This window comes from Zootoca vivipara, chromosome 17 (genome assembly GCF_963506605.1).
Source record: "Zootoca vivipara chromosome 17, rZooViv1.1, whole genome shotgun sequence".
Taxonomy (NCBI): Eukaryota; Metazoa; Chordata; class Lepidosauria; order Squamata; family Lacertidae; genus Zootoca; species Zootoca vivipara.
In genome coordinates, this window is record NC_083292.1 from 3590581 (window position 1) to 3615862 (window position 25282).

The window sequence follows — 25282 nt, forward strand, 5'->3', positions numbered from 1 at the left end:
AGGCAGGGAGATCCAAAGTGTAGGGGCTCCCACACTAATAGATCAATTTATTGCAAGTAGAGAATGAGTATTATGTAGCACCTGCAATCATAGCAGTTCTGCAGACCAAAGCAGTTGCATGCACATATGTAGGCCAATGCAAGAGAGTATATTGCAGCCATACCAGAGGCCAGCAAAGTTGTGGCCCAATAAAAAATGTTTCAAGAGAGAAGCCAATATTGGACAGTGAAATGAATGGAAGCCAGTGCTCAGGTGTTTAGGGTGGTGTTGCAGGGAGTTTCTCATGTAGGGAAATACCGGTATTAAGAAATGTGATCCTTCTCCTGCAGTCTCAAGTTATTCTATCACCTGAGCCTTACAGCACCTCATTTTGCTGCAGATGGAGTCCAGACTCCAGCCATCAGTTTTGGCCAATTTATTCATTTCTTTTATTAAATTTATATCCCACCCATAGGAACTCAGAGTGGCAAACCCATCAGTGATCTAATAAAGAACTAAACAAAAAACACCAGGTCTCCTTGATGCTTTGATTAAGTGGAATTTTAAATTCTGAGTCCACACAAGGAGTAAATGAATGTCGCCGCTCTTGTGCAAAATATGTGAGGAAAGCCTGTGGGTCATTGGAGCTCTGTGTGTGCCTTGAAACTCCAGCACACATTAGGAGACCTTAGACTGGGCTCAACAAATGATGTAAAAAAACCTATTCTTCAATAATTCATGCATGCTCTTACCTGCAATATGTTATAGAGGTCTTGACAGATTATGGCCATATAATCTGTTTTTTCAAATAAACGCTTCCTGTCAAATTCCCATCGTGCGTCTCTTCCTGAAGCTTCAATTTTGGCACGGATGTCAAAATAGGACTCCTTCCAAATTTCAAGGGTCCGTTTGGCTTCTAGCATTTTGGTTTTTGCAAGTTGCCTGTCTTCCCTAGGAGCCCATAAAAAAGCACAGGAAAAAAATTGATCCAAAATTCAAAAAGAAAAGTTACAGGTAGGTAGCCGTGTTGGTCTGATGTAGTCGAAGCAAAAAATAAAAAAATTCCTTCCAGTAGCACCTTAGAGACCAACTAAGTTTGTCATTGGTACGAGCTTTCGTGTGCATGCACACTTCTTCTGAAGAAAGTTCATACCAATGACAAACTTAGTTGGTCTCTAAGGTGCTACTGGAAGGAATTTTTTTTTATTTTTTGTTTCAAAAAGAAAAGACAGCCATATTCAACACTCAAAAGGCTCAATGTATTTCTTGCGAGAAATTGCCTTTCATCATAGAAACTACTAACCTTTGGACCCTGGCACTACAAAAAATGGCATGTTGTGCTATGTATGGACACCAGTGGGTGTAACTCTAAACTATGGTCTAGAGATGAGGCAGGTAAGTGATGACAAACCAGATTTACCACTGCGGCACACATTCCCGAGGATGGCTCCTGATCTGCAGGGAGTCACACTCAACCTGGGTGAATAAAGTAACTGGTGCAAGGTCCTGAGAACAAGATGAATGGCATTCACAACTTTAGCTTAGCTTACAGAAGGAAATGCCACGTACTTGAACAAAGTCCGTAGATCCACAACCTTGCAGACCCTTGCCGAGATCTCCCAGGCAATCCTTTCCATTAGGGGGATCATCCTTTCATCCTTGTTGTAGTGCCGTGAAATAATCCACACCATTCTCAAGGCATTCATCAGTGAGGGAATTGTATCCAAGACAACGTTGAAGCCAGTGCCGTGTGTTAAATTCTGTTGAGTCAATGGCAGATATTGTAAAAAAAAAATATCAGTATGAAGGAATAGGATACGTTTTCGTAACCATAAAATGAGGTACAGCCCAAAGAAAGGAAAAGGAAAAGGGTGGGGAGTGCATAGTAGGGTCACTGAGGGCCCCCTCTGAATTAATTAAACATATCCAAGATGGTAGCTGATCAGAAACACTACTAGGGGGAAAGGAAGTCTACTTATTTCATCTCCTAAAGGATTTGGGCAGCCTTGGGGCTGCTTGGCTGCACCACTCTGAGTCTCTAATGCTGTTGTCACTATTTACAAACTCTGTCCAGGAAGTGACGCAGGCTATTCCAATACATAAAAGGGGGGGGGGGAGTTGTTGGTACCCTTAATTGCATCTGCAGGTTGTTGTTTTTTTAGAGGTGATACATGAGATGGTTTGCAAGCAAGGGGTTTGCTGTCAGGGGTCAGCAGAGAGCCCGGCCAGGAGGCGCAAGGAGTCTGTGATGCTGAGTGTCCTGAACAGTGCCAGGGCTGCCAGGAAACATCTTGCAGCAGCCACAGGCAGCCACAGAGTCCTGTGACGGAGGGGCACTCAGACGCTAGAGAGCCCGGGCAGCATCTGAGCAGCTCTGGAACAGAAACAGAGGTGGTGCCTCCATCGCCCCAACAACTGCTCAGTGCCTGAAGGCCCCAGTCCTGCCACTCACCACCTGGCCCAGGGCGGGGCCTGATGGGCTCTATAAAGGACTGTTGCCGCCACTGCTGCTGGGCAGAGAGGGCTCCATTTTGTTTTTTGTTTTTGTTTAAATTCCTGTTATTTTTTACCTATGTTATTTTAAACTGTATTAAGGATGTATTCTTAGTTTTAGATTTTGATTTATGTCGAAATTGTTTTCCATTCAGTTGTGTATTTTTTTTGATGTGGTTTATGTTTTGTTTGTGACTTTTGTAATTGTGCTATTGCTGGATTGTTTTGATATTCGATTGGAAGCCGCCCAGAGTGGCTGGGGAGATTCAGCCAGATGGGCGGGGTACAAATAAAATATTATTAATATTATTATTATTATTATTATTATTATTATTATTATTATTATTATTATTATATAACACAGAGGGCTTAAACGTAGGGAAGAGAGGAGGAGACTAACTGTTCCCAGACTGATGTGTTGGAGGCGTTCCCACAGGATGCCACTTCCCGGCAGTGCTGTCAACTTTCCCTTTTTTTGCAGGAAATTCCCTTATTCAGCACCCTCACTTTCATATCCGGGAGTTGACAACACAATGGGATTTCCTTATCTTCAAATCCGGAGGTTGACAGCTATGCTTCCTGGATCTGAAAGTGACTGAATGGACGTGAGAACTTTTGCTCTGTCTTGTATATATCTGTATAATAAAGAACTGTAAATATACAGATGAGGAGTCGGGAGTCGTTACTTGTGGAAAGCTGAACCAGCTCCCTCACATGGTCCTAGATTCAATTCCTGGTAGCACCAATGATTTAAGACAAAGGCCCTTTGCTACTACCTAGAAGCAGCTGCTATTGCTCCTTGTTGATAATAGAGTGTTGTTGGCTGTGTTTGTACTCTGCAATAAGCCATTAACCATAGCTTACTGTGCAGTCCCTCTTTACTCCTCCCTGAACATGCAAAGGCAGCAAACAATGGACCATGGCTTAGCATAGCATTACATGCAAACCAGGAATTGTGGTTTGTTTTGCTTAAACAAAGTACAACTAGTAAGCCGAGAATAAACCTTGGTGCGCTGCCATAGCTTGTTTGGAGGGAGCCAAACCACAATCTCTGGTTGGCTCATAACACCAAGCTAGAGGATTGTGACTTCTTTCCTCTCTTTGCTAGTAGACAGGAGCAAAGTGGGCATGTATGGCAAAGCATGTTTTATGGCTTACTGTGATGTACAAATGAGTCATCATGAGGTGCTAAAAAAATTATGAACTCTGTATCCAAAACCTTTGGACATAGTTGGACAGTGCCCTGCTGCTACTGAATGTTACATTTACAGCTGATAAAAACCTACCTTTAGGTGTCGTTCAAGAGTGGAAAGGAACCTCACATTATCAACTGCCTCCACGTGGTGCTTGCAGAGCTCATTTATGACTATCTGCAAGCTATCCACAATTGCTATGTTAGCCACCGTGAGCACTTCCAAGACCTTTTTGACTAATGGCAGTTTGAGCTGCTGAGTGAGGGCACTCAAAGTAGCATTTCTCTCTCGCCACAGGTCAATCTCGGCTAGTGGGCCATTCCCCTGAGGATGAAAGGAACCAAGATGAGACCAGGTACTTTGGAATAAAGGCAGACACATCACACAAACTCTGATCACAATGGGCCATGTGTCTGACCACCCTGAGTTACACAATACATAGAGACATATTCACTTCTAGTCATTTCACCCAGGGTCGTCTTAAGCCTTTGTGGCGCCGTGGTGCAGGGATCCCTCGGGCACCTTCCCTCCCTCCCACCACCTCGAAAAAGCGCAACAGGAGGTCCCCACCCTGGGAATCCGGCCCCTGTCTCTTCCCTCCGGTCCCAAAGACGGGCTCATGTATCCGCTCTGGGGAGCCCCCGTGCGCTCCTTGGAGAGGTTACCTGGCCCGGAGCACAAATGGGGCCACCACGCCGCTCCTCCTCACGTGGCTCTTCTGCCCCCCGGGCAGACGAGGCGTCTCCGCTTTACGAAGATCGTCAAGCCGTCGACCACAGGATAAAGGTGTTACCATATTGCCTGCTTGTGGGCTTCTCAGTAGACCTGACTGGCCACTGGGAAAATAGAATGCCGAAATAGATTACCTGGGGGACCTTTTTCAGAAGCTCTTCATCTGCTGAGGATATTAACATGAGCCAATTGGCTGCAAGTGTCTCTAGTGTATCAACCACATCCCGATCATTGGCAAGTTCATTCACATCACCATCTAAGCTTAAGGTTGGCATTTCTAACTTAATTTCCCCTGTTGAAAAAAAAACATTATTAGCTACAGTAAAAATGTCCCAATCATTAATGAAATAGACAAGAATATTCCCTAGCTTATCCATTTCATCAGAAAGCAGTGAAGACATGGCATTATAGATTATACTGACAAGTCTCTTCTTGAACCTTCTAAATTTCTCCAGAGAGCAAAGAATGGAGAAAAGGTGAAGGTAATCAATTTGGGTGAAGCTAGGGTTGCCATATTTAAAACAGTGAAAATCCAGACACAAAAGTTGTTGAGCTTACAACTGCAATATTCCAGATATGTCCAGGAAATTCCGGGCATATGGCAACCCTAGGTGATACTAACAAGCATTTCCTCCGACACACACTTTTGTACAGAGAAGAGATTAAAATATATAAAAAGGAGAGTGAAGGACAAGGAGAATGCACCTGTGCCCATTTTTACACAAACAATGCTGGAAGATTAGAATCCAACTGAAAATCCATCTTCCTGAATGTCCAACAGCTGGTTTTGAAAGTGGATGCAAACTCATTTTTGCATTTCACACATTTACACCACCCAACCAGTAGTGCTTTAAGAGGCCCACATAAGATCAGACTGAGACATACCTTCTATCTGCTGTATGGTTCTCTGAATATGGCTTAGGAATTTCTGCATATTCATCAAGAACTCATTCCTTAGGGTATGCAAGCTGTTTAATGCTTCTGGTGATGTTTTTTTCTTCACAACAGACTGAGCATCTTCACCTTCTGCCTTTTCCGGTTCTGGGTGAGGAATGGACTCATCCATATCATAATGGTTATGACACATTGCAGGCAGAAAGACCTGAAAATACAAGCATGTTTTGTTTAACTGTCTTCTGTTTGCTTTCATTTAAAATATAATGGCTAAATTCATTTGTAACTTTGTAACAGTTAAAAGCAAAAAGTTAGAAAGCTATTGCCGCAGGCAATCCTAGTTGCCATTGGATCCAGTTATAGCTGCTGCTATGTGCGAAAGTAATGACAATCCACCTTCTCTGGAGGAAGAGGGGACAGCTAGCCCAACATTATTGATATAGGTCTAATACATATCGGAAGATAGTCCCACTATGTTCAGTGGAGCTTATTTCCAGGAGAGTTTGTGCAAAAGAAGCAACTCTAGGGTGTCTTCTTAGGCTACATGCAGTCAGTGGAAGGTCGCCCCCCCAGTGAACTCTGCTCTTCCTCTCATAACTTCACTCCTGTAAAAACACATATTCAGGCTATGAATCCTGATTGCCCTTTCTTATTCTCTTCAGGGGAATGGCCCACCTTTTTCTCCCTCTTCTTCAAGTGCGTGACAGGTTTATTTTTTTAAAAAAATCACTTATGGTTTTACTCTGTCCGTCCACAGAGGTGTAGCAAGGTCAGGTGGTACCCAGTGCGGAATTTTTTATGTCACACCCCCCCACACACATCGATGGCTTGGGGTAGGCTTGGGAGTCACGGGAGGGCGGTGCGCTGAATGTCATCCCTCTCAGCGCTGACACCCGGGGCGCTGCGCCTCCACCGCATGCCTCTGTCCCTCCCCCTCTGTATAAAATCATTTTTTGTTGTTGATTAAAAAGTGGAGCTTGGAAATTGAAACAGCATTTTTCTTTGCTTAAGAGAAGCTTCCTGGAATAAAATAGCTATCAGGAGAGGGAGAAGTCCATAATGGGTTCTTCCTGCTTCTTCTTGCTGTTTGTCTGAGACTCAGTGTGTTTCTCTCCATCTTTTGTGATGGGTTTTTTCTGCAACCAAGTATGGTGAGGTCAAACACACAACACAGACCAGTTAACATAGAAAGCTACATGCCATCATTTGGGGGGCTTTTCTACTTTAATTGCTATGTAAACTCTGGTCTATTTTTTAAAAAAATGAAGCTTAAATTATTATAAACCTTTAGCTTGGAGTCACTCACCCTCAAATCCACTCATGACATCTTGCACTAATATCCAACTTACAAGTTTTGAATTACATCTAAAATGGTAGTTCACTTAAATGAGTTGCTGATAAGGTAGTCACCAGAAATATATTCAAATTTTGTTGTGGTAGCAGCTGGATAAGGTTTGAAGGGAGTGTCTGTAGCCATAGCTGCCAAGTTCTCCCTTTTTTTAAGGGAAATTCCCTTATGCTGAATAGGCTTCCTCGTGAGAAAAGGGAAAACTTGGCAGCTATGCTATAGCACAGGAGCCAACTCCTAGGGGTCGGGGTCCCTTCGCCCCCACAATAAAATATTTGAGGGGGCTGGCCCCCAAAGTTGACGGGTATTGCCATTCAAATGGTGTGTGCACGCCACATCTTGTAATCAGTTATGTGGGGCAGAGCTTACCTGCCTCCCCCCCAGTACTGTATTTTATTCATGTTGGCAACCCTGGTCTATAGCAACCATTTTCCCCACTGCTGTCACACTACACTAATAATGTGCTATGACTGATGAATGCGGGATGGTAATTGCTTATTCAGCTATTACTTCCCTTGAAACCACTACCTTTACCTCAAAGCTCGAGTGATTTCTATTATCACATGCATTTTCTATGATTCTGTATAGTCATTAAATTCTGTCGAAAACCTGTGGACTCAAAATCACTGAGTTTGCAGCACCTTGGTCTCAGGGGTAGGGGAGCTATTTTTGAAAAAGAAATTTATAAACAAACAAACAAAAATTTTCACCAGTGCAAAAAGCTGCTTCAGCATCACGAGGGTCTGGCCATTCAGGATGCCATACTCCAGGACTTCCGGCAGAACATCCTTAGCTTCCAGCAAGTCATTAGGTTCACTAACGGTTTCTAAGCAGCAAAAGAAGGCAAGGATTTGTTTAAAGAAATATTCTAACCCAACATTCCCAATAAGTTCAGGAAAATCATGTGCCTTCTGGGACACAACTACAGCCAAAAACAGCAGATGAGCTTTCCTTTCTACACACAGAAAACCAGCTAGCCTAGCCTAGATGTTTATGCTTGGGATGCCAACTCCCCAAGGGCAGGCATATTGTTTATTTATATAAAATAATTTAAGCTGCATGTCTAGTGTTATGAACTCCTCAGGATTGTTTCCAACAACTTAATACAACTATTTATAGGAATGCACTCAAAGATCATGTACATGCCTAGGAAAGTGTGTAGCTCTTCCACTGGTGGTAATGAGAGCTTTTTACTCAAAGTCTAACTGCAGTGCAAGATTGTGGTGGGGGAAAGAAGGGTTAAATAAAAATTGAGGCACCTCACACCTGCAATTAATAAATAAACAACTACTACTACATAATACACCATTAGGCCTTCACTAGCACACTGGTTCCTATTTTAAAAACAAACAAACAAACAACCCATGTATTTATTATTTTCCATAGATCTCCATTTTACAAACAGTGACAACTTTAGCAAACTTTGGAGCAGAATGCCTGGTTTATCAGTACCTATTCGCAGTACTCTAGTTACCACATAGGCATAGTCACCTGTATCGAATCCACTGGCATACCCTTGCTTGTGTTCATTCTTTAGTTGACAAACTTTTAAGAAGCAGCTGTTCCAATATTGTCTCAATTAATTTTAAATTTTTTGCTGCAGGGAATTATAAATCTGTAGCCCGTGCTACTTGGAATGAAGATCAACTTTCTGATCCAGTCTTTAGATTACACACCACCATAGACACACAACCAGGAAAAGGATGGGATGGTCTGCTCATGGTTCACAAACTACCCTTTGGCAATCAAATATCAATAGGCTAACTAGGTAACTTTACACATTTGAGTCAGGGTTCTCTGACCTATAAAATAATATATAAAACAGATCAGATGATATCTATTGTGGCAGTTGATCAGAATCTAATGCAAGTGTAGGGAACCTTTGGCCCTCCAGATGTTGCTGAGCTATAACTCCCATCATCCCTGGCAATGCTGGTTGGAAAGCTAATAGAAGTTGTAGTGCAGCAACATCTTGCAAGCCAAATGTTCCCCACTCCTGATCTAATGCTGGATTACTGGATTATTAGCTGAGGATCATGAGGAGCAGTTGTTAGGTGTCATTGCCTTGGCCCCCATCTTTCTCCCTTCTTACCCTGGCCTCTCCCTCCTTCATTCAACCTCAAAACCAGAAACTTGTTGGAGCAGAGACCTGTATTTGTTGCTTATTTGATACACCTTCACCAGTTATACTGTGTTAATAAAAATAAATCATTTTGTTGTTTTTATTCTTGTAATAATGATTATATTTGATAAGGGCTGGCAGGACTGAGAAAATGGATGGATGGATGTGTTGTACAGGAGATGAAATGACAGAAGAGTAATCATTTATCAAGTGTGGCTGGTAAGAACTGAAATGGGGCTGAACAATGGGCAGACCCAGCAGCGGAGCATATGCCCACACTGTTCAGGGCGGGCGCGCTCCCAAGGGGGGAGTGGCATGGAGGGTGCCCTCCCAGGTGCGGGAAAGCTGCTTGGGTGCCCGGAGCAGCACACATGCCCTGCCACCGGGGGGGAGCGAGCCACCCATGGCGGACATTCAGTGCGCTGCCCACCTGTGACTCCCAAGCTGTCAAAATGAAGGGGGAAGGGGGGAATGCCACCAGCAAAGTGGCACAGCTCCCCCCTTACTCCAATGGCTCGGGGTAGGCTTGAGAATGTCATCCCCCTCAGTGAGGGCACCTGGGGCAGTCCGCCCCCACCGCCCCTCTTCCTACGCCCCTGGGCAGACCACACCACATACGCAATATAAAACTTACTGATACCTTTAAGCATAGTCACACCCACTTTTCTTCTGAAATATTGTTGAAATATTGTTTGAAATCTTGAGCTCCTCAGGTTGAAAACAGCAGGTTTCAAGGGTGGATCAAGATCTCATATGATCTGGAAAGAACCTAATCTATTATTAACCATAACTTCCTTTCTTAGCCAAAACCTTCCTTCCATGTAAAATACCTGCAGTATCTCTGAGAAAATACACAGTGTCAGTCTCCACAAAGTCTTCTGGGATGTCGTTCATAGCCATGTGATAATACAGGTTATAAACCTCCCGCTTTATGGTTTTCTGAAATAGAAAGGGACAAATTAACAGGAGGTAAGACTGTTTTCAGGGATCATGCTGGTGCCCTTACAGGCATGTAACCAGAACTGAGGAAACATGCCTGTCCATCCATTATCAACAATTGCAGTCTAGATTTATCCATCAGGGCTTCCGGTTCATCGCCAGAGCCGTCTGGCGAGGTTTCCCTCGAGCTCCAAGGGAGCCTGGCTTTGCGGGGGGGGGGAGCCACGAAAGCGACATGGCCCCCGAAAGAGCCCTAGATTGAGCATTCTGGGGACGAAGTGCTCGGCGGAGCTCCAAAAAGCAACTCCTCTACTCCCCGGCAACCTCCATTAGGAGCCCCGGAGAGAATGGGGTGGTAGTCGCGGGAGCCATTTTCGAGCGTCACTGTCACCCTCACAAAGTGAAGCTTCGTGCCGGCGGCAGAGAGCAGTGGGTTTTTCCAATTAGAAGATCGGGTTACATTGGGCACTGTGAGTAAAGAGATTCAAAAAGCTTCAATTTACAAGTAAAAGATTCGGTCACAGCAGGAGGCTTTAAAAGGAAGTCAGACTCCTCTATTGTGTGAAACGAGATGCAGTAATTTGACCCCTAGCTGTCAGGGTGAAAGGAAACAATCAATTTACCAAGAATTTGACTCTTTAAACTCTCTCCTGGAGCAGGTCAGGGGGAGAGGTGTTAATTGCTTCAAAGTGTCTGTAAATCTTCAAGAAAAAATCTAAGGAAAGTTCCCCAGGAAGCTGGATCTGGGTGCCTGGAGGGATCAGTGAATGGACTTACAATACTGATTTAATAAAGAGAGGATTATTTTATTAAACTTGGATCTGTTAAATTTAAAGTGAATTTGAAGATGTGTATATGATTATGGACTAAGATTTTAAGTTATAAACTGTATATAAGCTTTAATTAGCTTATATTTAAGTAAACAAATTTACTAGTCCAGTCGCGCTTCCGGACATAAATCTTCCTTTTCAGCAGAGCGTGTGCGCAACGGCAAAAGGGTAAGGATCAGTCAGCGAGAGTCGTAAATTCAGGAACTCTGGAGCACGTTGCAAACTCAAAAGACTTTATTTACAAAAAACATAGCCTGGAGATAAGGCAGACATCCTTCATCTCTGGGCAAGAAAAACTTAAAACAAAACTGTGCCTCAGCGCACAAGCTTGAGGCATGATTTCTACTACAAACTGCAACCAAGAGAAAACCCGCTACTAAGAGAGCGAGCACATACAGACAGTCACATTCCTTTCTATTGTGACGCCATAAAATCTTCTTTTTGAAGGGAAGAATCCACCGCTTGCAGGCTGTAGGCTTGGAGCTTTGCTTCGTGGAGGTAACATTGGTGCTCAAAATGGCTCCCGCAACTACAACTCTGCTGGCTCTCGGGGCTCTTACGAGCTTACTGGGCAGCGGAGGAGTCGCTCCTGGAGCTCTGCCGAGCTATTTTGCCCCAGGGACGCTCTACCCAGGGTTCTATGGGGGTCCGCGTCGCCCCCGTGGGATTCCCTCCCCTCCACTAAGCCAGAAACCTCAGAGCTCAAGGTTTCTGCGCCTCTCCGGCAGCGCGGCAGACCGTAAGTCCCATAATTATATTATCTTCATCCTCAAAGTATTAACATATCTCCACCCCCTTGTCTGACTTGTCTTTAAGACTGCAAACTTGTTCAGGACAGGAACATGTCTCAGATGGTATGGTACAAATAATAGGCTTTGGAGGCAGTCCCACGGCAAGATCTGTTGGAATGAGCAATTTAGGATGCAGTGGATTTCCAGTGACACTAAGTCCCTGACTCAACCAAAGATATGAGGTGTAACTTGGTCATCCTGGATTCCTGGCTCCGCTGGGCCATGTGACTTGACAACCCAGTATAGAACACTATTTTAAAGGTTTATTTTCCCCTCTGCCATGTTTAGACAGAGCAGCAACAGTCTTGCTGCTGAACAGAGTTTGGATCCAGTCTAACCATAGATCAGCGTACTCAACTTACACTAGCTTTCCTTTTCATTGGGGGGGCGGGGGGAGTGTGCTTTGAAACTAATGTAACATGCTGAACCAATGTACTGTAAGTTTTATTGTCCTAAGCCAGGGGTCCCCAGACTACGGCCTGGGGGCCACATACAGCCCCCAAGGCTCTTTTATGTGGCCCCCGGAGACCCCCGCCGCCCGCTGACCACCGCCCGCTCTTACTGGCGCGGTGCGACATGGCTGCCGACTTCCGACCCGTAAAAGCGACGGAAATAGCTTGTGCACACATGCGTCATTTCCGGTGTACTTCTGGGTCAGAGGAGGCTTCTGCACACGCGCACAAGCTATTTCTGGCGCTTTCTAGGTCGGGAGTGTGCCAGAAATAGCGTTTGCACATGCGCATGGGTGCGCACAGCCGCACGCTCCCGTGCCCCCGCGCGCGCTCCCCCACCCTCCGGCCCACCATGCAATCAGCGCAGTGGGCATCCGGCCCAAAGCCGGGTAAGTTTGAGGACCCCTGTCCTAAGCTCATACGATTTTGTTCCGAACATAACAGTTCTTGTCTTTCACCAAATGAGAAAGCACAAATATTGATACAATAAAGTCTTTAACCTATTATATATTGTCTTTGGGAGGTTTATAACTGAACTTTGGTGGGGGGGAGACAGAGAAATTCTGAGTCATCTTGCATGTCATGCTTCTGGCAGTTTTATTCATGTGCAAAATGTGATTCTGAAAAACTCTTGCCAGATAATGAAACTTTGGGAAATTATATTTAAAATTAAATAAAGGTAAAGGTAAAGGGGCCCCTGACCATCAGGTCCAGTCGTGACTGACTCTGGGGTTGCGGCGCTCATCTCGCTCTATAGGCCGAGGGAGCCAGCGTTTGTCCGCAGACAGCTTCCGGGTCATGTGGCCAGCATGACAAAGCTGCTTCTGGCGAACCAGAGTGTGGCGGAATAGTGCCTGATGATTCCGGTTCATCATGGGTTAATCTATCACTCCCATTATAGGCAGGTGTTCCCTGGGAAGCGGAGCTAGATGGCATTCTAAATGGCAGTTGGGAGTTGGCAGTTGGGGAGTAGAATGTTAGAGATGCCGGAGCTGTATTAACAAGTCTGTGTTATATAAAAAGAAGATATGTGCTCTACAACCCTATGTTGTTAAAGCAGTGAGGGGTGGAAAACTGGGAATCCCTCACATTTATTTGGTGGCAGCGTCATGATCGAAATTCAAAGCTCACACGCCTAATTTGAATTGATCCGGACGATAATTTCCTGTGAGGAAAATGACACACGTAAGAAAACCCAGAGGGGCAGAAGGAGATGAAAGATCAGGAGGGTTGGAGGCTAGAGAAAACCCTAATTTAGAACTGGAGATTTTGAAGATTAAGTTGGAAATAGCTCGAGTTGAAGCAGAAAAAGAAATACAGCTGGAACGATTGAGGACAGATAGAGAGAGATGTATTCTCTTCGGCTTGAGGAGATGAAATTACGGGCAGGATTACCTCAGAACCCCGTTACTAATGATAGTACCTCCATTAGTTTGAAGAGATTCCCAAAATTTGTAAAAGGGAATGACTTAGCCAAGCTCAGGTGATAGAGTCACCCACCAGGCACTATTGAAAAACCTGAAGTTGCTGAGGAAAGCACCTCACAGTACAACGTGCCCATAGCTCAAGAACACAGTGATCAGTTCTTGGAGGAGCAAGAAGAGGATATAACATCCAAAGAACTTTGGGGGAAAGCCCAAACAACTGATGCACAGGTGTATATAGAGGATCCCTGTGTATTCAAGATCATTGATGAGAGTTGTTCACAAAGAGGGATGGTCTTTCCTAGGGAGGATATAATCGACTTGGGAAATGCCTTAACGTCAAAAACTAGTAAAGAGATTCTGACACTTTATGGGCAAAAGAATGTTGAGACTACAATTGAGAGGACGCAAACTAGAGAACTTAGTAAAGAGAATAAGGAAACAACAAGCCCATTGATGGTAACTTATTATTACCCCCAACATTACAGCTAGATTGAGCATTTGCAACCATTTATGTTGAGATTGGGAGTAATTCATCAAGAAGGCAAAATTTGCGGTCCTTCTGAACTGTTGTTTGGACAGCAACCTATTTCAGCTATTGCGCCTATTGTTTTCTGGATGTGAGGAAGAAGAGAGCAAAGAACGTACAGTGTTTGTATATATCATACAGAAACTGCAGAGTTATTTTCAGGAGCTTAGAAAGCAAGCTGCTGGCAAAATATTAATTGCACAGCATTGCCTGAAATCAGGTGAAGAATACCCATGTATGTATGAAAATCTAAGGTATGACAAAACAGCAGCTCAAAGATGCGCATATGCTCTTCATTCATTTTATCGTTGTCCTGATGATGCGGAATCTGATCCTGTTAGGATTCGAAAGCAAAGAGAAGACCACAGGAAAATGATTGCCAGAAAGCGAGAAAAGGAAGGTTTCACATCCCCTGGAAGATGTACAAACGGGTCAAGTTTGCCAACTACACCATCAAAGTTGTTTGATATGCCAAACAGATGCTTTCTTATTTGTGAGAACGGACGGTCCCTTGTGCATCTAATCAAAGACTGAGACAGTTACTTCTCAAATAGAAGTAAGAGAGCTCTTTAACTTCAATATATAAGTCAAACCAATATTTAAAGTTTTAGTTGAAAACAACCGGGCAACAAGCTTTGTTGAAAGTCGCAAGGAAAGAACGTCTGATCTAGCTTCAGAGTCATCGGTGCGAGTCTGGTGGTCTACGCATCGCAGAGCCAGATTAAGTGCAGCGCAGCGAAGAAAACGCGACACGGCAGGAAGAGGAAAAGCAACGCAGTAAAGTACAGCACGTTTCTCCTAATGCAGAGTCATCAGAAGTTCAACAGACAATTCCAGTTTGAGACTTTCCTCTACATCACTTGATGGAACTTATGTCTGCAAAATCAGTATTGACTTTTGTGAAAAGGATTTTTGTTTCTTAGATATCGCAGCGAGAAATGTTGAAAACATGATCTTTTTACTGCAACATACTTAATTGTTTGAGTCTATACTGTAGGTTTTGTTTGTATTTATTGCATTGGTTAATGCTGAAACTGTATGCAACAGGTTAGTATGAAGGTAGAATGATAAGAGGATTATCAAAATGTTCAAGCGGTAAAATCGAAACCTAGGATGGGATCTAACTGACTTGACTTATGTAGATATGGGGAATGTCTTTTACAGCAAAGTATTTAAATTCTGGTAGAATTTTTTTGGGGGGGGAAATGTTTTTAAAGGTATATAATCAATTCTGTTTTATTTGAGACCCAGAAATGTTTAGTATAGGGTTTTGAGGTATACACCAATTTTGACTGTAAGGAAGTGTTTAACCTTACCCTGTATATACCTGGGGGGATGTCAATAGGAAACGTGTATAAATAATAAATCAATGTGTGTTGGTGGAAGTAAGGTAAAGGTAAATGAAAAGAATCTGATTAGTAATGTAGAACATAGAAGTTGTTGACAAAGGGAATTCTGAGTTAATTGGTTTTAATTAAGCTCCAAGACATTGCTTCGGCATTGTTTAAAAGTGCAACTATGCCTATGCAATGACTTTGGGGGAGGGACAAATGTGGCGGAATAGTGCCTTATGATGATTCCGGTTCATCATGGGTTAATCTATCACTCCCATTATAGGCTGGGAGGCAGAGCTAGATGGCATTCTAAATGGCAGTTGGGAGTTGGCAGTTGGGCAGTAGAGTGTTAGAGAGAGATGCAGGAGCTGTATTAACAAGTCTGTGTTATATAAAAAGAAGATATGTGCTTTTAAGAACCAAAGAAATTCATGTTTATAAGTTAAATAATAAAGTTAAATGTGCTTAAACGTTCACTGACTCGGCACTGTCTCAGTACCTTCAGAGGTGTGACAAAGAGGGGAGAACAAAGCTTTCCTGGGGAAGAGGAAACTCTTTGCTTTTTCTCCTGTCATACAAAGGGCTGGTTAGCGAAGCCAAAGGAGCCACATAGTTGCCTATGGCAGTAGGGATCCCAGGGAGGGAGACCCCACTGGTGGCAATAGGTTTCGAACGCAGTGCCTGAGGTACTCTGGAGACAAGTCCAATTTGGACACTGGAGGTTTTTCTCCTGTTTGTAGAGAAGCACAGGGTTCTCTACAACCCTCTGTTGTTAAAGCAGTGAGGGGTGGGAAACTGGGAATCCCTCACACAGAGCAGCCCACGGAAACGCCGTTTACCTTTCCGCCGGAGCCGTCCCTATTTATCTACTTGCACTTTGATGTTAATTACATCAAATACATGTTAATTATGTATGAAAATGAAAAATGAGCCTGAAAGTTGACATTTTTATGAAATTACTCAATGGAATTCATAACAAATGTGTTGCATCCAATGATAGTCCTGCTCAAGGTGTATCCATTCAAAATGGACGTGACTAACTTAGATGAATTAATTTCAGGGGGGTCTACTCTAATTTAGTTGGATACAACCCATCTGTGCACGGTTTCCTAATACATTGAGCAGACCTATTTGCTTTGACTTTTCCATGGAAAGCCCGTTTTTGGTGCACTGAAAGGCAGCACTGAAGACAAACACACTTACTTTATACATCCTAATTCCTCCAACGCCCATACCCAGTTCATGCTCTATTTCAGTCAAACTCCCAAAGGAAGCTGCAGAAGGGTGGTCCACCAAAGGTTTTTCGCTACTTTCGGGCAGAGAACTTTTGCTTTTTCGATCTCTCTCTAAAAAAGGAATATTTGGAATAAGAAGTCAGTGGCAAACATGAGTGCAACATATCAATCATGCAACCTGAGCTATGGGAGAGGGCTCACTCCAAGGGGGCCCAAGTACAGCTAAATAGAGCCTCCTGGTGCAGAAACAGTATACAGTACCTCTGACGAGATACTGGGAAGTCAGGAGTGTGAGGGCAAGCTCCCATTAGCCCCAGTTGGCATGGCCAATATTTAGGAGGATTTTCATCCCATCTACCAACCAAAGTTCTCGAGGCAGCTTATATTTAAAACAAAATACAAATAATAGCGGCACAATGATTACTCATTCTCTTATGGGCCTCATTCTCTTCTGGGCAATCTTCCAAGGGCCACATCCCAGCAGGACCAGAAGCAGATGGGGGCAGGACAACAAATGTATTCCGCCTCCCTTTTGTACACTAGGTTAGTTTCTATATATACTCACACACCTCTCTCTATTCTCCACCCAGACAAGCAAGAGTTCTTATGACAGTTCCAGTCAGGCAAAAATATTAAGGATGTGAAGCAAAGCCAGTGTGTGGGGGTGGCCTGGGAAGAGTTTCAAGGACCATATGGAGGGATCTGGAGGGCCACATTTGGCCCTCAGGCCTGGGGCTTTCCACTCCCCAAATATTGAAATATCTGCCGTATTTTTCCAAGGCTACAAGTACCATTCTACAACTGAATCTCCCAAGAACTAATGGTTGAAGCAAGCAGATGTTGGTCCTTATAAGTCAGGGCTTCTATACTTGACAGCAATTACTATCTCTCAACTAGGTCTATGGCAGATACAGGGGGTGCTGGATCAGCAAACGCATTAAAAGCTTTTCTCCTAGCCTTCAGATTTCTAATAGCCTGGGATGATGGGAGCTGTAGTCCAGCAAGTTAAGCCCAAATAATTATAATACAGTATTAAAACCAGAGACTGTTATCCTGTATTCACTTACCTGGATACATACCGTGTTCCAGAGTGCTACATACCTTCTGATCCCACAATTCATTTTAAAAAACAAAGAAACTGTGATCCTAAATCACGTCTAATTTAACTCTAACTCTTTCTGTAGTTGGATCTCCAGCTATTAGTGAGGCTTTTCCTGAATTGTTTCCTTTACGTACTTGAGTCTACCACTGAACTGCTGGATGCTGCAGCCATCCTCTCTTCTTCTTCCTCGTCGTCTTCATAGGGAACATCTGTTTCAGAAAGAAACAAAGAAAAGCATCATACAGAAGTTACTGTACAATAAAACGAAGCTGGATTCATGAGTCCAGTCCAGAGCTTTGCATGGACTCTGAATGCACACAGGAAACTCCTCTGTCCACTGACATCCAAGTAAAAAGGGACTCCATAAAGGAATGCCTCTCCTTTGAAGTTGGCAGGTTCAGAAAGAATAACTACACAGAGTGCACAATTTGAGCCAGGGCTGAAACCTGAAGCTTGTTTGTGAAGTCAAACTGAGCCCTAGAATATATAAAATAATGGTTACATTGTATTGTATTGTTACATTTGAATAACTGTTCTTCAGTTGTGATTTCTGATATCCAGAAACAAAGATGCTGGGGCTGACTACCTGGGAGAAACTATCGGTAAAGAAACTTTGGACCTGAAAGTTATGATGAGGGAAGGACTGGAGACTGTGTGGTTTGTTTATTTATTTATTTATTTATTTATTAAATCCATACTCAGTCCTTCCTCACAAAGGCACCCAGGGCAGCAAACAACAAGCAATAAAACAATGAAAAAAATTAAAAAACAATTCCAGTACAGATGTAGACACGGGAAAATCACAGTAAAGTGATGGGAAAGCACTCTGAGACATGCAGGAGGGATATATATATATATATATATATATATATATATATATATATATATATATATAGTGTATCATAACTCTTTTACATAGTCAAGGCAGAAGATACTGATGTCGAAGGAAGGATGCAAGGATGTTGCTACTCAGCAACTGGGTCAGGGCACTCTGTATATGCTCAGAGACACTCTATCATTTCTCTGCCTCTAACAGGCAGGTGTTTGTGGCAAATGAAAGAAGATGGCACACAAGGCTATGGTCATTCTTTGTGCGGAGAGTTAAGGCACTCAGCAAATGCTCAAAGACACTCTTAGAGCACACACTTTCTGTAGGAAAAGTGCAGGTGCAGTCCCGAGACCCCTATCTAAAACCCTGGATAACTATTGCCACTGCCAGTCAGTGCAGGCAACGCTAGGCTGCACTGCCCAATTATCTGACTTGATATGAGGCACTTCTCCTATGTTCCTATGAAGGGGGAGTGGTGAGCGGATTCCAGGGACAGCCAATGTGGCACCCCTCCAGATAGATATATAACTTTATTGATATTTAATTGTTTTTTTAAATTGTTGGATTCTTCCCCCTCTCTCTTTGAAGCAGTTATCTATTATCCATAAGTCGCCTTGAGTCCCTTCAGGGGGAAAGGCAGGGTATAAACAAGTAGTAGTAGAAGAAGAAGACGACAATTGTGGACTACAAATCCCATCAGCTCCCGGGCTGTTGCAGCCTAAACTATCTGGAGGGCAGTGAGCACGTGGGCTTTCCCTGGGAAGTCCGGGGGACGCTCTGTCCCTGCTCGAACCGGGGAATGGGGTGAGGCCCTCTGCCCACGCCCGCGGGTGGGCTCCGCAGAGGCCGCGCGCGCACCGATCTCGACGTCGACCTCGTCGAGGCGGATCTCCTGGCGGAAGAAGAGGGCGGCGGGCTCGCCTTCCTCCGCGCTGGCGCCCAGGTTGAGGAAGTGCAGGAGGGTTTCGGCCTCCTCGCCGTCGTTGCGATTGAGCAGCTCCTCGAAGGGCGCCCCGTCCTTGACGCCCAGCGCGCATTGCAGGCGGTCGCCCACCCATTGCACCCGCACGTCGTCCATGGCTCGGCTCGGCTCGGTGCCGCAGCGGTCGCCCGGCTGGCAGGCGGTTGGCTTTCGGCTAGCAGGCCAACCGACGCTCCTCTGTTGCCAAGGCAACGGCGCGCGGCCGGCGGGCGCGCGGCAGGAAGAGCGTGAGGAAACACGGCGAGGCGGCCGGGGTGGGGGGAAGGCCGGCAGGGAAGTCGCGAGGGAAGTTCAATGTAATGTCCATAGAAATATGTGTGAAATTCAAGAAATAACATTTATGAAAAATAAATTATTACGGACAATCTGTGTGTAGAACTCATTGTGCAGAAAAAGCATGAAACGCAACAGCAGCTTTGGAGGAACTCAGTGGGGACAGCGCGGCCGCTCCTCTCCTGCCTGTGGAGATCAAGCAGGCGCCTATTGAAAACATGTAAGCCAGGGTGCTTAGAAAGCGGAGGATATTTTAATATGCTTTAGCATTATTATTTTCCTTTATTATGAAAAAGCTTACTTTTGGCTTGGGGGGGGGTGAACCAACAGTGTATAGATCTTTTAAATTATATAAATAGAACACAGAAAAACAAAAAAACAAAATGGTGCATAAAATAAATGCATTTGCTAGCAGAGTCTAAAGCCACAAGAAATAAAAAGCAATAGAGATAAAGTTGTGTCCATATGTTTTTGGCACATTAAGTGTAATTCCAGATGGGCCCCGGGCTCGTGCTGGTTGTCTTTATGGGGTGATGGCTCTAAGGTATATGTGATAAATGGGTAAAAAGCACCTGGTGATTTATAACTGGGGGCTATTATTATTATTATTATTATTATTATTATTATTATTATTATTATTATTATTATAAAAAAATTGTATACCACATTTCATCTGAAGATCACAGGTTTACAGCACAAAATCTATATATATATAAATGTAAAAATCGTGAAACTGCAGGTTCCACTTTTCTCCGTAACCGCTTGACCGATCGTCCTGAAGTTTTGACACAACAATCCAGGCCACTCCCTGAGCGTTGTTGGGGACAAAAATCCCTCAAATCACACACCTGCCCAGGTATAAACCTGGTTTTCCACCAAGTCAAACAGCGCCCCCAAGTGGAATTCCTCCCACAGTACACCCCCTCCCTTCCTGTGAAATCTAAGCCACACCCACAAACCAAATGACATCATCAACCAAGCAACTGAAACCACCAAGTCGGCCATTATCAGACCCCTAGGCCCTGCCAGGCTGCTAGGCCTCCACTAGGCCCAGGGGGGGGCTGGATAACCCACAGCAACGCACTTGGGGGCACGGCAAGGGGTTTTTACTTTACAATTTAGCATCACTACCCCCCCCAAAAAAATCCCCCACCAAATAACCACAAGACAAAAATAAATACCATCCTTCAAAACGTCATGAGATACGCCAGTCATGGAGGGGGGGGGATCATGGATCCAGACACATGGGGGCAATCACAGGGATTAGCCACAACAAGCCACACCCATAAACCCCGCCTCCGCCACGAGATCCTGTAAAACAGGAGGCCTTGGCTCCATTTTACAGACTAGGCCTCAGCTCTACAGCCCGAAGTTGAGCTCTAGCCCGTGTTCGGATTCAGAATGAGTTTCCTGCCACCGGCGCTCTAGCCGTCTCAGCAACTGCTTCATCGCCCTCAGCTCCAGGGAAAACCACGGGGCTGTCCGGGCTCCATGCAATCGGAGAGGGCGCTTCGGAGCCAAACAGTCAATGGCCCTGGTTAACTCCACATTCCAGCGGGCCACCAGGGAATCGGCTGAGAGGCCATCAACATGGGATAAAGCATCCCCTACCATGTGTAATGTGTAATGAAGGTGCCTGATGAGCCTCCTTGGGGAGATTTCCACAAATGAGGAGCCACCACAGAAAAGGCCTGTGCTCGTGTTGCCACCCTCCAGACCAGGCATCCCCAAACTTCGGCCCTCCAGATGTTTTGGACTACAATTCCCATCATCCCTGACCACTGGTCCTGTTAGCTAGGGATCATGGGAGTTGTAGGCCAAAACATCTGGAGGGCCGCAGTTTGGGGATGCCTGCTCTAGACCACTTGTAGGGAAGGCACATGAAGGGCCTGAGGATGGTTGCAGGGCCCAGGTCAGTTCATATGGCGAGAGGCAGGCCTTGAGGTGTTATGGTCCTGAGCTGCTTAGGAATTTATAGATCAAAACCAGCACTTTAAATTGGGCCAGGAAACTAACTGGCAGCCAGTGCATTTGGGCCAGGATTGGCATTAGATGCTGAAACTGTCCTGCCTGGTGAGCAACCTAGCCAATGAATTCTGCACCAGCTGGTTTCTGAACCAACTAATGACTGTTGGGATCTCTTCCAACTCTACAATCCTTGTCTAATAAACACATCATCATCATTATTAATAGCAGTAGGGAGCAGGTGGTGCTGTGGTCCAAACCACTGAGCCTCTTGGGCTTGTCAATCAGAAGGTAGGCTGTTCGAATCCCCGTGACGGGGTGAGCTCCAGTTGCTCTGTCCCAGCTTCTGCCAACCTAGCAGTTCAAAAGCACACCAGTGGAAGTAGATAAATAGGTACTGTTGTGGTGGGAAGGTAAACACTTTCTGTGCACTCTGGCTTCCGTCAGTGTTCTGTTCTGCCAGAAGCGGTTTAGTCCTGCTGGCCACGTGACCCGGAAAGCTGTCCCTCGGCCTGAAAGCGAGATGAGTGCCGCAACCCCATATTCACCTTTGAGTGGACTTACAGGTCCAGGGGTACTTTACCCATTACCTTTTACCCATTATTAGCATAGCAACATAGAACTTGTCCGGGACACAGGTGGCGCTGTGGGTTAAACCAGAGAGCCTAGGGCTTTCCAATCAGATCGGAGGTTCGAATCCCCGCAACAGGGTGAGCTCCCGTTGCTCGGTCCCAGCTCCTGCCTACCTAGCAGTTTATACCTTTACCTACAGAACTTGTCAACCAGATCAAGGTTAGCCATAACCTTTAGGTATTTGCTGGACTACAACTCCCACTATCCCTGGCTATTGACTATGCTGGCTGGGGTTGATAGGAATTGGGAGTCCAACAGCATCTGGACAGCCACAGATCTCCCACCCCTGTGTTAATGGCAGAGCAGAGTTCAAGCCTTTCTATTCTTTTGTTTTAAAAAAGTATGTGGGAGAAAGGGATGATGAAGTATATAAACTGGAAGGCTTTAGTTAACCACTAGAGAACTAAGACAAGTGTCTCTGAGTTTGACCTTGGGAATCCAGGGTTCAAATCTAAAGGTAAAGGGACCCCTGACCATTAGGTCCAGTCGTGACCGACTCTGGGGTTGCACGCTCATCTTGCATTATTGGCCAGGTCATGTGGCCAGCATGACAAAGCCGCTTCTGGCAAACCAGAGCAGCACATGGAAACGCCGTTTACCTTCCCGCGGTGAGTTTTACTCAGGTGTAAAACTCACTGAGTGACCTTCAGCTAGCAGTTACCAATCTCTTAGTTCAGGCTTCCTCAGCCTCGGCCCTCCAGATGTTTTGAGACTACAATTCCCATCATACCTGACCACTGGTCCTGCGAGCTAGGGATCATGGGAATTGTAGACCAAAAATAAATGAAAATAGAATAGAAAAGAATAATAATTTATTGGCCAAGTACTAACATACTTGGAATTTTGTTTCAGCTACATTGCAATGTAAAAGTACTTGATACAAAGTGTGCAGAACACTATTTCAAGATCACCAGCGGAGTGACTTCAGAACTGGTTGAGGTGGTTGTTGGTGCCTCTGGAGCTGACTGAATGGCACTAGTTGATAATGCTTGACTTTCGAACCTGCTATAAAACTGATTCAGGTCATGTGCCAATTTTTTGACTCTCTGGAGCAAAATTGTATTCACACAATACAATAATAATTTGCGGAGCTTTCACTGACTTAGGTAACTTTAAGGGTGATTAGACAAACTGATAGGGTCAGTTAATACTCACAAGATAATAATAAATTGCTCTTAAAACTCTTCACCATTGCTCTGGAAAGGGTGTCATGCAGTAGGCACATACCGGCCCAAAATTTGTATTTTTGTTGGGAAATATTTCAGGAAATTGGGCTGATCACAAAGCAAACTATCCTCTCATGGTTTGGAAAGTGACAAATATGTTTGCTCCATAAAGAACTGTTAATTTACTTTTTAAGGGACAGAAATAGATACAATTGCCAAGCACTGAAAAGACTACCAAATTAATTATCTTGAGTATTGGTATCAAAAATTGTGGCAGATCATGTGAGCTTGCCTTACTAGGAAAACTTGCTAATGAAAATTGCCAGGGACCAAACTGCACAAGATAAGTTTGCAGCTGTATGGCATTACTTTATTGAGTATACAAGAGTTCATGCACATGGTCATCTGCAGCCCATTGCACATTCTTGTTTGTGGCTACAATAAAAACTTTTGGCTTGGGAGGGAGTAATGGGTAAACTGGAATTTTTAAGGAAAATACTTGTTTTGAAATAGCAAACTAGATTTCATTTATCTGCTTCAAATTGATTATGAAATACTATATGATTTGTCACAATTTTGGGCCCTGTTTTGTTTTCTTCAGTCATACCTCGGAAGTCAAACAGAATCCGTTCCAGAAGTCGGTTTGACTTCTGAAACGTTCAAAAACCAAAGCGCGGCTTCTGAGTGGCTGCAGGAATGCATTTAACCATTAAAGTGTTACACCAGAATGGTTCCAGACTACATTAATCTAAGGATGTGATATTTTTTACTGGGCAGTCTCTTGTATCCACTGTAATGATTATATTTCCTGAACAATACAATCCACTCTCATCCTGCCACCATCCCTACAATAATAGTTCTCCTCCCACCTCTTGTATTCCCCCATTCTCATCCAATCATTTTCTCTAGGGACTCATATCTTACCTACAACCCTTGTTCTTCCTCATTTCCCCCACAGCTTGGTTCCCTGGAGGTTTAAATCATCACCATCATAATTCGTTGCAAGCTACAATTTAACAGGCACAATGTTTGTTCTCAAAATGAGTGATTAGCTTTTATTTAAGATGAATATGAAAGAAGGCTAGATTTATTCTGCTGGCAATTATAAAACTCAGTATGGTGAAATACCTCCATTTTCATTTTGAAATTAAAAAAACTTTTAAAAGGTAGCTGTCTTCACTGAGTATAAACAAATTTTATTCAAATTCACTGCTGTGTCAAAAACAAAATTAAACTAGAACCTGATTTTGCAAGTATTAAGTTCCAGCAATGGAATGATGTGCATAAATGGAGTGTGTAATTGTTTTCTGAGAACTTGTAATAACTCAGGTAGTTTGCCATTCAACATTGAACAAAAGGTATGGGGATATCCAGACTGCAATACTGAAGAAACTTACATAAGCATATACTTAATTTCAAGGAATCTTTTTTTTTCATTTAAGCAAATGAAGTTTAAGTTCCACCAGGAGTTAAATTTGAATATTTAATACCTTGCAAAATAATTTCAGGTAGCAATATTGGAAGAGAATCACTGTGAGCCCCTATAACTTGCTCCTTGGTCAACTTAACAGGCATTTCCTTAAAAACATTCAAGGCCATATGCTTCCATTTTTTTTTAGTGAATCCAAAGCTGGCATGGCTTTCAAATCCTTCCTATTATATTCAAAATGTAGGATGTGCAATGGCAAAAAAATAGCATAGCTCTTGCTCAAACTAGAGGCAAAAAGCTTTTAAACAGTATCTTAGCCCATGTCTTAACAAAGTCTTAATATTTTCCTGTAAACACTGAAAGGTAAGCAACTTCATTCTCAGCTGCTGCCTGATTTTCTGAGCTATGAGTAATCATGAAGGTGCAGTAGTACTAACAGGAATGACAAGGCAGAATGACAGGGCATTTTTCAGTACTGAACTCAGGTTCAATGGGGCTTACTTCCAGTTAAGTGCATATTGGATGCACTGTAAGGGTTTGCAAAAGAAAACAAACAGCTCTTAAAAATACCTGCAGCATTTTTAAAAGCAGCAATGAGATATTTAGAA

General features: G+C 43.9%; 1 protein-coding gene across 1 annotated transcript in view; it reads right to left on the bottom strand.

Moving 5' to 3' along the window:
- DNAH10 (dynein axonemal heavy chain 10) overlaps positions 1 to 19383 on the bottom strand; it is a 130412-nt gene extending 111029 nt beyond the window's left edge. Inside the window, exons 1-10 of the mRNA XM_035097917.2 lie at positions 19085 to 19383; positions 17532 to 17606; positions 16264 to 16406; positions 9592 to 9700; positions 7350 to 7465; positions 5283 to 5499; positions 4532 to 4689; positions 3759 to 3989; positions 1549 to 1739; positions 732 to 930 (exon numbers count right to left, since the gene is read on the bottom strand). Of these exons, the coding sequence (XP_034953808.1) occupies positions 732 to 930; positions 1549 to 1739; positions 3759 to 3989; positions 4532 to 4689; positions 5283 to 5499; positions 7350 to 7465; positions 9592 to 9700; positions 16264 to 16406; positions 17532 to 17606; positions 19085 to 19304 (1659 nt within the window). The 5' untranslated portion in view covers positions 19305 to 19383. The remainder of the gene's footprint in view (positions 1 to 731; positions 931 to 1548; positions 1740 to 3758; positions 3990 to 4531; positions 4690 to 5282; positions 5500 to 7349; positions 7466 to 9591; positions 9701 to 16263; positions 16407 to 17531; positions 17607 to 19084) is intronic.
- Between the last annotated feature and the right edge of the window lie 5899 nt (positions 19384 to 25282).